This window comes from Podarcis tiliguerta (assembly GCF_965153285.1).
Source record: "Podarcis tiliguerta genome assembly, chromosome: 10".
Taxonomy (NCBI): domain Eukaryota; kingdom Metazoa; phylum Chordata; class Lepidosauria; order Squamata; family Lacertidae; genus Podarcis; species Podarcis tiliguerta.
The window spans coordinates 32,918,127-32,932,393 of NC_139543.1; the positions used below are offsets into that span (position 1 = coordinate 32,918,127).

At 45.1% G+C, this 14,267-nt stretch overlaps 1 protein-coding gene across 3 annotated transcripts; it reads right to left on the bottom strand.

Moving 5' to 3' along the window:
* Window positions 1-4,182: 4,182 nt before the first annotated feature.
* On the bottom strand, window positions 4,183-10,690 carry PHLDA1 (pleckstrin homology like domain family A member 1). Of its 3 annotated transcripts, none has more exons than XM_083400682.1 (2): window positions 9,712-10,690; window positions 4,183-8,192 (listed from the first exon to the last, which is right to left on the bottom strand). In XM_083400682.1, the coding sequence occupies exons 1-2, from the start codon at window positions 10,014-10,016 to the stop codon at window positions 8,066-8,068; spliced, it is 432 nt and encodes a 143-aa protein (XP_083256808.1). In that variant the 5' UTR covers window positions 10,017-10,690; the 3' UTR covers window positions 4,183-8,065. The 3 variants fall into 3 exon arrangements, with proteins under 3 accessions (XP_083256808.1, XP_083256806.1, XP_083256807.1); XM_083400680.1 differs by having other exon boundaries at window positions 9,481-10,687; XM_083400681.1 differs by having other exon boundaries at window positions 9,716-10,683.
* Between the last annotated feature and the right edge of the window lie 3,577 nt (window positions 10,691-14,267).

Genomic DNA, 14,267 nt, shown 5'->3' on the forward strand with positions numbered 1-14,267 from the left:
CCCATTAGCTAAAGTGGTGCTTCAGGTTAAGAACAGTTTCAGGTTAAGAACGGACCTCCGGAAAAATTAAGTACTTAACCCGAGGTGCCACTGTACATGCAAAGGGACCAAATGGCTTGCTAAAGTGTATTTGTTGAATAAACTCATCAGAGACCTTAAGAACAGCATTGCAATTCCCCCCTCCCCTTTTACCAAAGTGCTTTTATTAGCTGTGTGACAGCCAGAAATTAAGTAAGTGTAGTAGCTTCTGGCATGAAGATAAACATCTTGAAATGCAAGAACACAGAAAACTCAGCAAAAATTGAAAGAAAACTGAAGGGGAGGGAGGAATAAATGTTGGCTAAAGGGCAGTACTGGGAAGCTCAAAAACTTGTACTGAGTTTACATTTCCCAAAGATATCAAAGCCTCCAATTTTTAGCACAATCACAGCAATGAGACCTTGATCTAAACATTTCCAAGCAAACTTATCATTGACTTCTTACTGTCGGGCCCAGAATAGAATCAGAAACATTTCTTGACTCTCTGCAAGTAATTTAGACTGTGGGGAATGCACGTTAGCTTGTCTTTCATAATACAATTAATGGTGTACAGTGAACTGCATTATGATAAACCTTAGTTCAGGAAAGCAAGCGCCGATCTGTTCCCAAAAACGCATCGTAATTCAGAAGATTGCTTGGAAATTATTACATACTTCTTCTCATAAGTGTCTTTATTTAAATATTTACAAACTGTACTTTCATGGATACTATAAGTATACAGGCTAAAAACAAAGTATTAACAATAAAAACATTGAACACATCAATAAGAGCTGGATGTCAAAAACCTCACGTGTGAAAGGTTTGTGAATAATGTGACTTTTAGAAGATGCCTAAAACTGAGCAGTGTTTGCCACAGTAAAGGCTCAATCCTTTGTAAAGCCCAGCTGAACCTTCAGGGGCATTTGGGACCACTGAAATTGCTCAATCCAAAGACCTTAGCAACTAAGGGGTGGGTAGCATAAGGATTCAGGTGGTCCTTAAGGTACTTCGAGTCCAGGTTGTTTAGGGAACTAACGAAAACCTCATATTTGGCCCAGAAACAGATTGGTAACCAATGCAGCCCTCTCAGCAGTAGAGTGCATGTAGCCCATGGTTTCTAGGGAGGCCCCCAAAGCTTTGGATCTAGCAGAGAGTGTGTTTTCCCAGCTCCAGGCAAGACTAGCCCAGACTAGACCCTGAGGCTCTAGGATGAGGTGTCCTCCAGCCAGGTGAGAAATGGTTTGACCATTTCAGCAGTTCCTTCTACTACGTATCTCCACCTGACAGATACAAAACCACAGACCTGGAGAGGACCAAAATACATCATTCAAACCAACCCTCCAATCCCATAACAATAGTTCTCTGGAATAAAGCATCATCAAACTCCATGGGGCTTACCTCTCGGTAGATGTAGGACTGCACTGTACACCTATCCCTTCATTGTCTCACTTCCTGAGGTGGCCCACCCACTAACAACTATCCAATAACTGATGCAACACATGAACTGAGAGTCAAGTTGTTGGCATCCGTCTTTCTCGGGAGACAATAGAAGAATGTGCCTGCAGGGGTAAAGTCAAACCACTGGAGAGTTGCAGCGCCTGCAGTGGCTGTAGAGACCAATATGGGAGAGACATGTTTTATTGCAAGTGGGGCAGAAGAAGGCATCTGGTCTTGCTGCTACGGGTGCACCATGGTATTTCTTCTCCCCGCAGTCATTCCTTCTCTGGTCACTGTTGCAGATACACAATCTGTCCGTCTGTCTCCAGGTACTTTGATCATCTGCAAGGGATTCCCACATGGCAGGGGTTAATGTTTCCAGACTTCATTACATGTTTGCGGACATCGTTGTAACACAAGAGTTGGTCTGCCAGCAGTCTAGTGCCTGAAGCCAGCTCCCCATTGAGCACGTCCTTGGGGAAACTGCCATCTTCCATTCTGTGATCATGACCAAGCCAGCACACACATCACTGAGACAGAAGTGCAAACATGCTTGGGAAAGCACATATTAGTTTGAGGCTTTGTCCTGCTATGCAATGCCCAAAATGTTCCTGACACATCGCATACGGAAGGCATTGAGGCATCATTCTTGGGGGTGTCAGTTGCCCATGACTAACTTCCATAAAGCAGCATGCTCAACGCGCAAACGTGGTAGACTTTCGTCTTGGTATTGGCTATTAGCATCACATGATTCCATACCTCTTCAAAGAGGCAAGGCTTTGCTGTAGCCGCTTTACCAATATGCTTCTCCAGCTCATCATCAATGGAAAAGTTGCTGGATTTCAGGACTGTGCTGAGGAGGGCTGCACTGAGGAGGAATGGTGGGAGCCACCCTCTCCTCCTGCTCCTGCATCTTCCCAGGAGCAGGATGACAGTATAGATTTGGAGCACTGGTTTACAGAGGGACATAGTTCAGAAGGCAGAAACTGGGAAATGCAGGATGGGGAACAGCTAGGAGAAGAAACACTGGGAGAGTGAGGGTTATAACAGATTCACAGTCTCTGGATAGCATTCCTCCACTCAGCTCAAGGTCAAGAAGAGCTCAGAAAGTCTCAGAACAGAAAGCACAAAGGGTACAAGCTCAGATTACAAGACATAGGAGTGATATAGAATAATAGGGACGGAAGGAGGTGTGATCCTTAATTGGGAGCGCCACCATTTCTAGGAGAAGTGTTCTTTGTTCGCTCGCTGTGATTATTAAAGTTTCTAACTGGTAAGACATTCCTTAATTTGATCTTCTGATCTACTGCCACAGGGGGAGGAATCAGATTCCCTGAAGCCTGACACTAGTTATAGCGGAGCCCAGGTAGACAAAAATACCTACTACCTCAAGCATGTATTCACCAATACTGGTGATGGACTGACCCAGCATGTTGGTCTTTGTCTGGCTGATGGTAAGGCCAAACTCCATGTAGGCTTGGGCAAAACGACCGATGAGTCTGTAGGGTGCGCTGTCCAGGCTGCATCATCTGCAAACAATATCTCTTGGATATTGTTTCGTCTGGGTGTGGAGCTGGGCCAGGTTAAACAGACCCCTGTCACTCCTTTAATGTAAGTACGCATTGTCTTCAGTCAAGCTGAAGGTAAAGGAGAGCAACATGGAGAAGAATGAGCCAAAGAGAGTTTGAGTGAGACTCTCTCTCTCTCTCTCTCTTTTTAATAGAAAAGGGGTAGCATGTTTCGAAATAATGTCATCTGCCTTACTGTTATCAGAAAAGAAACCAACATTTCTAGAATGGATTAGGGACTTGTTTTCAGCAAAGGAAAAAGAAACCGTTCCAGAGTCACCATTCAGTCATCCAAGACTATGATGTATTCCTCCCACTGATTTACAGAACTGCTGTGTGATGATGACTAAGCAATTCCTTTTGCAATTCCCTTGAGTAATAGGGAGGTCACAATGTTTTGATGCTGGCTGAATGCATGCCAGGCGCTCGAGTGCTGAAAATTGCTATGCATGGACAGACAAGGCCTTGTTTCAAAACATACAGTATTTTCAGTGTCTTCCACTCCCTCCTTACTGGAAATGAGCTAACTTGTGATGTGATGGCTCCTAGTCACATAATAACACATACTTTAGTGAACTACCAAATTCCCTCTTTTTATATGAACATCATATTCAGCCCGGACCTTTGGAAATATGGCATTGAATTCTGGCTCAGTCATGAACCTGTTGGGTGGTCTTGTGCAATTGCTACCTCCCAGCCTCTATCACTCTTTTGTAAAATGGAAATATTAAAAAGTCAACCTGAAAGCAAAGCTTATAGCCTGTGGCAAGCACAATTTTCTCCAAAAGGACCATGCTGTGAAGGAGGAAAGGAACAGACGCTACAGATGAAGGTTGTCCTGTTGAGCAGAGTGTTATTGATGCACCTTGCATTCAAGTGAGTCATAAAGGGGGAAAACCCTTCTGGAAAAGATCCACTGTAATTATTAGTTTTTTGTCACCCAGCCTCTCTCTTAGGAGGCCTCTCTCTCTAATGAAAACCAATTATAGATTTTCTTTAAAAACAAGCTACCTTCTATGTCGTGACCTCAAAATGGTTGAATCAATGAAAATGATATTCCACAGATGTAAGCTTTACAGCAGTCTATTGATTATGTCCAGAAAATTTGTTTCCATCTTCCTTTGAAGATGTAGTCTTTTCATACCAAATCAAGGGAACATTTCAATGAATATTTCTTTATTTGAAATGGAATGCATATTGAAAAATAAATCACATCTCTCAGAAATCATTTGCATCATATTTACACATATTTTGTTTGATAACACTTGTTTCAGCTCACAATGTGCCGGAAAACATTTGGTACATCACTGCAGCTACTTTGCAAAAGCCAGTAATTGAAAACAATGAACTAAAAAAGAAAAGGGTGGGGAGTTTTTTTACTTCCAAAATGTAGCAGAAAAACCACAGGGGTGATTTCCTTTCTTCTGAAAACTGAAAACAGGCATCTCCTACTGAGAAACAAATGTCCAGTTTACACGTCATTATAAAGTTTATAATGAATGTGGAGATTGCTCCAGCTTCACTCCTCCCCTAGGATGAGTAAACAAACCATGAACCCTGACTTCATGATAAATCCAAGCCGGTGATTTTGTTTTGTTTTGCTCAAACAAACCACAATTAGTAAGCCAATACGAAATTGTGGCTTCATACTGTAGTTTGTTTGGCATGAAAGAAACCCTGATCCCTAGTTCCAATGTAATTCTAAGTCAGGGACCGTGGTTGGTTGCTCCTGCTTTTGTTCAGGAAGGAGTGAAGCACAAAAAACCTCTGCAGTTCATAGGTTTACCATGACACGGAAATTTGTTTGTTTTATTAAAGTTCTATCTTCATCCGAGGAGAATCACAGGTGGCCTACCTGTTACTTTTCCCCCCACCATTAATTTGTAACACTAATGTAAAACTTTTCACTGGGACCTTATTTGGAGATAGGCTGGTAGCGAAGCCACTGTAACAGGCTCCATTTGTGGGGTCTCTGCATAATGCATAATCACACAGAGGGAGGAGAAGCCCAAGAAAGCTCATGTGCAAAACCATCCATTATTACTAAGTAACTATACCCTGAATTTCCTTGGTAAAAATTGTCCTTTCCTCATGAAACTTGTAATATTATTGAGGTTCATTAATTAAAATGGGTGTGTTCTCAATAAAGCATAGTTGGAGACATCCCTAAAGTTGTTGCCCTCTGTCATAGTCTCAAACAGTCTAGGAATGACCTCTGTTTCATACACTGCAAAGACATTTCTTAGCAACAGAGACGCAGCGGAGCAATTCCTGTGGATATTTCTTCTAAGTCTTAAAGGTAATACAAAATAAAGCAATCCTAAAGAAGCACAAAGCCACAGCCAACTTGATCATACAAGTCAAATATTCTCAGTACAAAAAAATGAACTTGGGATGGGAAGGAAGTTTGTCCTTAAGATAAGCCCAACAGGAGGCCACAAAAAGTGAAGATGTTTATTCTTCATATCAGAGAATAAGCATGATTCCTTCACACTTCTCATATTTTTCCTACAATTTGTTCTGAGGTGACTGTCAGTCATGCATTAAAGGCAGTAGCATCAGCTGAATCCACCATTACAAGGCTTAAAGGTAAAGGGACCACTGACTGTTAGGTCCAGTCACGGACAACTCTGGGGTTGTGGCGCTCATGTCGCTTTATTGGCCGAGGGAGCTGGCATACAGCTTCCGGGTCATGTGGCCAGAATGACTAAGCCACTTCTGGCAAACCAGAGCAGCGCACAGAAACGCTGTTTACCTTCCCGCTGGAGCTTACAAGGCTTAGCTAGCATCAAAGTTTTCCAATACATTGTGAAAAATAGCAAAAGTTGGCATGACTGAAGACTTCTGCCACCATTTTTTAAAAAAACACAGTATACAGTGGTACCTCTGGTTACAAACACCTCGGGTTACAGACTCCGCTAACCCAGAAGTAGTACCTCAGGTTAAGAACTTTACCTCAGGATGAGAACAAAATTGTGCGGCGGCGGCGTAGCGGCAGCAGGAGGCACTATTAGCTAAAGTGGTACCTCAGGTTAAGAACGGTTTCAGGTTAAAAACGGACCTCCAGAACGAATTAAGTTCGTAACCAGAGGTACCACTGTATTGAGAAGTTATGACAACATCAGTTAACCTCAAGAAATTGAGCATGGAATTTAATATTTTGGTCCAATTCCCCATTCCATAACATTAAACAGTGGAAGTGGAGGTAGACACACATAGAGGCTCTCAATGATTTGGGTGGGAAAAGGAGACTGGCAAAACTAATCAGGTTAAGTCCCGTTTCTGAAACCACTGGTGTTTCGGGGGGATTTATTTTACAAATATTTAAACACTATTTAGATAATGTGGAGGAAAGAAGCCAGGAATACTGTCAACAGACATGAAGATTAGATCCACTGAAATCAATAGACTTAAGCCTGTTGACTTCAATAGGTCTACTATTGAAATCAACACTGATGAACACTGGGTATCACCAAAGCCTAAGACAGGCCATTCATAACTTGTCTGAATTAATATGTATAGGCCTGCATTCTTAACAGAGTGTGCTCTGCAGTACTAATCTGTTGTTAATGGGGGCAGAGTAAGTTCTCATTATTTGTTGTTGGCAGGCTTAGACTAACTTGGATAAAAGGAACCATAAGGTACCCTTTATAAAGGGCTGGCTTTGGGGAAGCCTTTGGGCAAGGCATGCTTCATAAGGTCCCTCCCTGAATGACTTCAATGGTTGCTGCTTCAATCTATTCACTTGCCCAATCTACATATCTACCTAGAGTGCTTGCATGCTCAAGTAAACAGGTTTTAACAGCGAAGAGGAGAACAGTCTTGGGTACTCAGAGGAACCTATGCTTTCAGTATCAGCAGGTGCCTTACAATGTCTTCTCCTGATGCAGGACTGGTTAAGTTTGGATTTAAGTTCAACACATGCTTGCAAAACCAAAGGCCTTCCCTTATCCAATTAACTACGTTAGGCTCCTTGTAACTGAATGAACCAATTTAAAAATAACATTTGAAAAGAAACAATGTTATTAGAAGCCTTACTTGTTCCATATTAAGACTGTAAATAGAAACAAACAACAAAAGCAGAATATTTGCTTAGTTGTTGTTTTTTTTAAAAAAGGGCTGCTCCCTGACTGAAATGTCCTATGTTCTTAGAGGCTATGGCAGGGGGCAATGGAAAATGTTGCGCTGAGGCTCATCTAGGGAACTCAATTAAAGGAATTCTGGGAAAGCTCCTCAGTTAAACAGTAAGACATTTACTGGATGGGATGATTAGTGTAGCATTTGAAGAGGTTTTAGAATGATTTGAACAGAATCAAGTAACAGCTCTGAGAAACATTACAGACAGGGTCCCAAACTTAAACAAAGAAGTGCAATGAACAGTTCTCTGCATGGTTCTATTATCTGAATAAAAGAACATAGCATGATTGTATTTTTAAATCGATTATCCTTGATCATGAAGTCAGATTTCCTTAGCCTCTTCACGAAGCAGGAATACATACAAGTGGCATACCCAAATGCATTTACTACTGAATACAAAATATAATACTCTCCAAATGAACATATAATAAAAATTAAAGCAACCTAGAAATCAGGTTCCAAGTCATTGCTTTCCTTATTCCAGGACATATTTCACATGTTCGTTTCATAATAGTCTCTCACTTGTGGCAACGGAAAACGGATGTAAAAAGTGACATGGGGGGGGGCTAGTTGTAAAGTCCATATTCTGGTACATCTCTTCATTTCTCCAACATCACCTTCTCTCCTCTGCCTTCCTCCTCCCTTCAAGTGTAGCAATATAGCCAATGCAACTATACTCTGTGTGTGATTCCTTTCTAAATGGCCTACTTTCAGAAATACCTTGCAAAAGTCTCCACTAATAAATTAACATAAAAAAGAAAACAGATTGGGTGGTGGTGGAATATGGCAGCAACAATCTTATATTTTTTGAGGCCCGGCAGGCCAAATAATCCTTTCAAATCTTCATAAGCAGTAGTCAAAGTTACAAGAGTTGAAATGCTTCCCTGGAGTAATCATGGGCAGTATCAAAAGTGGAAAGACTCCAGCAGCAGAAATGATGCTCTCCCTTGTGTCTGCAGTCCCTTTGTTTGCCAAGGTTGTGATCGATGGAGAGGGTCCACCTTGCTTCCAGAAGCATTGCTTGAATTCCATCTATAACAACACAGGACAGTGATCTGAATAACTGAGCAGCATTCTTCTTTTACAGCCACGGATACACTTCCTACCTAAAACAGCGCCAATACAAACAACAGGGTCTCTTGCAAAGTGTCCTTGCAAGAGGCAACAACCTGAGGCTCTGGCGGCTATTTCCACAACTAGGCTTCAGCACCAGGAAGATGCTAGCTCTAACCACCACCACCCCCCATTCCTTTTACAGTTACATGCAAAGGGTCACTAACTGTTCTCAGCCCCATTGCTTGGAAGGAGAAGCATGACATGTGAACTGAATGATTTGCAGATATGGGCAGGGATTATTTTTTTTAAAAAAAAAAATGGTGTTCGCTAAAGCACAGCAATCATGGTTGCAAATTCACCTGATTGACTTTGGGTGCTCTTCACCTTGACTTGCAGAGGAGAGCATTTCTTGCTCTGTCTCCGGTGGCAAAGCACTTGGGCCAGCCTTGATCTAGCAGCTGCACAATAATCCATCATGCCACAGCGCACTGCAAGCACATGCTGTTTGAGAAGGGCCGGAAGAGCTGTCCACTGAGGCTATTAGTCCAGCGAGCAAGACAAACAACATGCTCTAGGGTTGCTAGAGCGCTTCAAGCCTTACTCTTAATTACGGAAGAGGATATCTGTGCAGGGAAAGGAATGAAAGTCACCCAGTGACTCTCTCTCTCTTTTACACACACAGCTAATGAAACACACACACACACGTGCACTAACCACAGGAGAGCATCTGCGCACGTTTTTCATGCTTGAGCCTCATGCACAACTTCTCTCAGTGGGACAGCTCAGCCGGTTACAGACTGGTGCTGATAACCGCCAAGGTTGCAAGTTCGACCCCATGCATGGGGCAGCTGCATATTCCTGCAGTGCAGAGTGGCTGGGGAAACCCAGCCAGATGGGCAGGCTATAAAGAATAAATTAATTATTATTATTATTATTATTATTATTATTATTATTATTATTATTTTATTGGACTAGATGATCCTCAGGGTCCCTTCCAACTCTATGATTCCAAGCAAAACATCGCGCGCGTGAAGCGGGCTGCCCATCCAGACGCGCGCTTCAGGAAAGCAACACGAGTTTGCAACCCCACACGGCACTTTTCGCCGGGCAAAACTAAGACGGGAGAGAGGTGATTGTTAGGGGATCCGTCCGGAAATGCTTTTTCCAGAGAGGCGCTGGGGAAGGGCTGCAAGGGGAGCGGGGCGATCGGCGGCCGGAGAGTTGCCCTCTCCCCGCCTGGCTCCAGGGGGGCGCCGGCTCCTACCTGCCCTGGCTGGGGCCCGGCTAGGCGGAGTTGGAGGCGCTCCGCAGGCGCGGCCCGTGCTGCTGGACGAGGTGCTGCTGCTTCTGCCGCGTGGACTTGACGGCCAGGATGGCCTGGCGGTTCTTGTACTGCACCAGCTGCAGCGTGATCTCGGCGTTCCAGCCCTGCTCCTGCGGGCACCGAAAGTCGATCTCTTTGCCCTCGGCCATCACCACCGTGAAGTACACGTACTTGCCTTTGCGCTCCACGCAGTCCACCGTCTTCATGGTGGAGAAGGGCAGCTCCTTGATCTTGGCCACCACGGAGGGCGCCGCGCTCGTCGTCGTCGTCGTCGTCTCCAGGCCGGGGAGAGGAGCAGCAGGCGGCGGAGCAGGAGCCGCCGCCGCCGCCGCCGCCAGCTCTGGCTGCTTGGGCGGGATGAGGAGGAGCCCTTCCTCGGTGAGGATGCAGCGCTTCTTCTTCCACAGCTGCAGCAAGCCGTCGCTGCGCTTCTCCAGCACGCCCTCCTTCACGGCTTTGCAGCCGCCCTCCAGCATCCTCCCGGCGGCGCCGCCGGAACAAAGTTCCCGCAAGACCCGGGCAAGGAGAGGAGCCTTCGGGGTCCCGGGAGCCTTTTCTCCGCCTCCGACGACGCCCGGGCGTCCCCCGCAGCCACTGAGGGAAGCTGCTGGGCTCGCGCTGCTTTTGAACGCGCTTCCTCCACCCCAGCCGGGCGCGTCAAGGGGGCCGAGGGCGCTCGCGGAAGAAGAGGCTGGCCGGAGGAGGGAAGCCCCGCCGCGCTCTCGCTCGCACACCCTTCGCCTCAGGGCCGGCGCGCCTCCCCGCCTCGCTCGCTTCTCCGTCTCCTGCCCTCCCGCCAGAGAGGCCTGTAGCGCCTCACGCGAACCGCCGCGCCGCCGCCAAAGAACAAAGCGCTTCTCCCGCGCTGGCCATTTCCGCTCCTCAAACTCGAGGAGGCGAGGAACCCGGCGCGCTCCGGGCTGGAGCACTTTTTAAATGGCATCGGCAGGCAGGCAGGCTGCAGTCCTGGCGCCCCCTGGAGAATGCGCCACCCACAGGAGCTGATTCACCGGGGGGGGGGGGACACGGAGGGCCGCCCTCCCGACGCCTCCCAGCCCGCCCAACTTCTCCTCCCGACGGAAGGCAACAGTTCTGCTGAGGAGCTGCTTGTGTCACGACGCGGGGCTTCCTTTAAAAAAAAAAAAGTGCCTCACGAATCATCCATAACAGTTTTGTTTGTTTCTGCAACGGCGGAACTCCTCCGCAGTGCGATCGTTATATTGGATCGAGGGCGGCACGCACGGTGTGAAAAAACGCCCCGAGGCATTTATATGATACTTGTGCTGATGTGGAGGCTAAAACTCCTAGGGGCCCGAACGCACAAATACGCAGTCTCAAGACTGAACATATAGAGGAGTGTCATAGTCACTATCCAATGCACCTTCTCATAGGATCACCAAATAACACTATCATTTCTTGTAAGGCAACTGGACAGCATACATTGTTGGCTAGCAAGTGAGAGCCCACACTGCAGACCCCCAATCTTTTAGGAGACATTTGAAAATCAATGAAATGCTCTTTGCACAGACAAATGAGTGATGCTCAGGCACTTGTCCCCAATAAAACAGGTAACATACACCTTCCCCAAACAATACATACAGTGAGGCAGGCAACCTCCTAACAAAACAAAGCACCCAAACTCCTCACTTTGAAGTAAAAAAATGAGAAGGGCAGGGAGGGCTTAGTAGGCAGGGGGTTTGACGCTGAGGGCACGAGTGGGGACCCAAGATACACACCAACTTATTGTGATCTAAACTGGGTATGGGGAACCTACAGCCCTCTAGATGCTAGAGGAGTCCAACTCCCATCAGCTCACAGCCACCGTGGCTAATGGCCAGGGATTATAGGCACTGCTCCAAATTGTAAGAGTTTGAGTTGTTTTAGCTCATGGTAGGCCACCTAAGGCCCGTGGGCCGGATGCAGCCCAATCGCCTTCTCAGGAATGTGTTTTTACATGAGTAGAATGTCTCCTTTTATTTAAAATGCATCTCTGAGTTATTTGTGGGCCATAGGAATTCGTTTTGGGTCGTCCCCCCCAAATATAGTCTGGCCTACCACATGGTCTGAGGGGCGGTGGACCGGCCCACAGCTGAAAAAGGTTGCTGACCCCTGTTTTAGCAGGAGAGGTATCTTTTTCAGGGACTCAAAGACAGTGGAAGTAGTCAAGAATCCTCTGAATCTATTTCAGAGGAAGGCTGCATTCATCTACTTTGTACCAAGTGATAAGACTGACAACAGGAAAATCAAAGAAAGAAGCGGATACAAGCCAGCACTTTGTGACTGAAAAAATAGAGAAGAAAAATAAACAGAATTGTTGCTTGCACCCAAGTTATATCTGTCAACGGTCAAGGAAGTGTACAAATCTACGTAATCATGTGAACACAGCAGCTGAGACTTGGATCAAAACACCCTGAGTGCAACTCATGCTTTCTGAAGCCTCTCTATAAATACCTTCGCTAAAATAGCTCTAAAATATATGTTGAAGGAAGCTACAGCACAATCCTTGCTAGTGAAGGAAGGGAAGCTAGTTCATAATGCCTTCTTAAAAATACACCAGAGTTTCCAAATGCCTCAAATCCCTTTGCAGACCCTTTTTTAATGACTTGAGAGCCTACATCGTTTGTAAGCAGCAAAGCTTTTTAGTTAAAATTGTAAAGCCCGCTCAAATTTACCCTCTCCCTCTCTGCCCATCTCATAGCTTACCCCTTCTTTCCACTCCCCCCATTTCTCGTTTTAGTCCACGGATCTTAAAGCGTGGTTAAATCCCCTTTTCCTCTGGCATCTTATGTCAGCCTCCATTTTTGCTGTTCTGCTTATCTTACATAGCCTTGTTTCTATTACTTGTAGCAGAGTTCAGCAGCAACATCTGGCTGCAAAAATGGGTGTCAACTCCCTCATACACTTCTGAATGCGTGTATTAGCATTCTGCCACTCCAAGCTATCAACGTTTATTTAGATTTCCTCTGTGGGGGAAGGCTTTATGATATGCAGGTCTAATATAATGAATTCTTCCTGTATTAGGAAACAGCACCGCTCTAGCTACCATGGCAGTCCTATATAAAATGTCTTAACATTCATACAAGCAGAATACATTTGGTAGGGATACTTATTCAATACCATTTTAAAATTCAACGCATCCATGAGCATAGCATATATTCCAAAGATTATGTTCAGGTTCCATGATAATAGAAGTAAATGATGTTTAGACACACGGATACCTCATTATTTGAATTTGTATGACTGGACCTAACAGTCAGGGGTCCCTTTACCTTTAAGTTCTGCTAATTAGCACTTTCAAAAACCATAGTTCAATCAGCTTTGTCTGCATCTTCGTATCAGATGCATTACCAACATTACCAAAACAAGCAGCAAGCCTAAGTAATTTGTCCTTGGATACTGTAGCACACAGACGCCCTCTAGTGTCAAACTAAATTTTGTGTTTATGCTCAATATAAAAATGTGGTACACCTATAGCTCTCAATTGACCTGTTGAGTCTGCTGTAGTAAAAGTGTTTCCCCTCCACCTCCCCAAAAGTCTTCTGTACTCAATGTACATATATATAACCCAGACATCAAATCAGGTTGCTTTGGCCAATGAAGGCTTATGCTAAAATAATTTACTTTTCAAAGAGGAACATAATTTAGCTGTTTTTCCTGCAGCAAATACAGCCACTTGTCTGAAAACTAAACATAGCACCAACAAACTCTAACAATCTCTAAAGGTAAAGGGACCCCTGACCATTAGGTACAGTCGTGACCAACTCTGGGGTTGCGGCGCTCATCTTGCTTTATTGGCTGAGGGAGCCGGCGTACAGCTTCCAGGTCATGTGGCCAGCATGACTAAGCCGCTTCTGGCGAACCAGAGCAGTGCACGGAAATGCCGTTTACCTTCCCACTGGAGTGGTACCTATTTATCTACTTGCACTTTGACGTGCTTTCGAACTGCTAAGTTGGCAGAAGCAGGGACTGAACAACAGGAGCTCACCCTGTCGCGGGGATTCGAACCGCCGACCTTCTGATTGGCAAGCCCTAGGCCCCACAGTCTAGACCACAGCGCCACCCGCATCCCTAACCATCTCTAGGATCCTGTAAAAGCCCCTGCTTCAGTAGTATGCAAAGTGTGATACTTACTGCACTTTCCATTTACTTGTCAGGTAACCCAAAGGTGGGCTCATTATCAGTGGTCAAATAAGAGCGGTATGTACAAAACATTCTTAAATGTCACACTTGAAATATTTCATCTGTTAGGAATGTTGCAAAATGTAATTGCTCATATTACTCTGTGCAAAATAAATTCCTTTAAAAGCAACTCAACGTGCATGGAAGTTGCCAAACTAGTGTTGGGAAACGCTGAACTTAAAACGAACTGTAATTTTAAAGGCGTTGGCTGCCTGTCTTTATCCTTTCCTACAAACTTGCCAAATTTGTTCCTTGTGGAAAAGCATAGCTACCAGAAATACACAAACAGAACATGTTACTGGAACATATTTACCTCCGGCCAGATGTACAGGGAATGGAGCCTTGATGAATGCTGCTACATGGAGTTAAAACTGAATTTGTTCAGTTAAGAGCCTTTTCAGTGACTGCAGTTGAACTTGTGCCTACAATCTGTTGCACTGCATCAGACCACCCCAGCAGCCACCCTGTAACCAGCTGAAAGTTATTTAGCTTTTGGATTCACAGCTGGTACTTGAGGGAGTACTAACAGAAGGCACCTCCCACCCTCC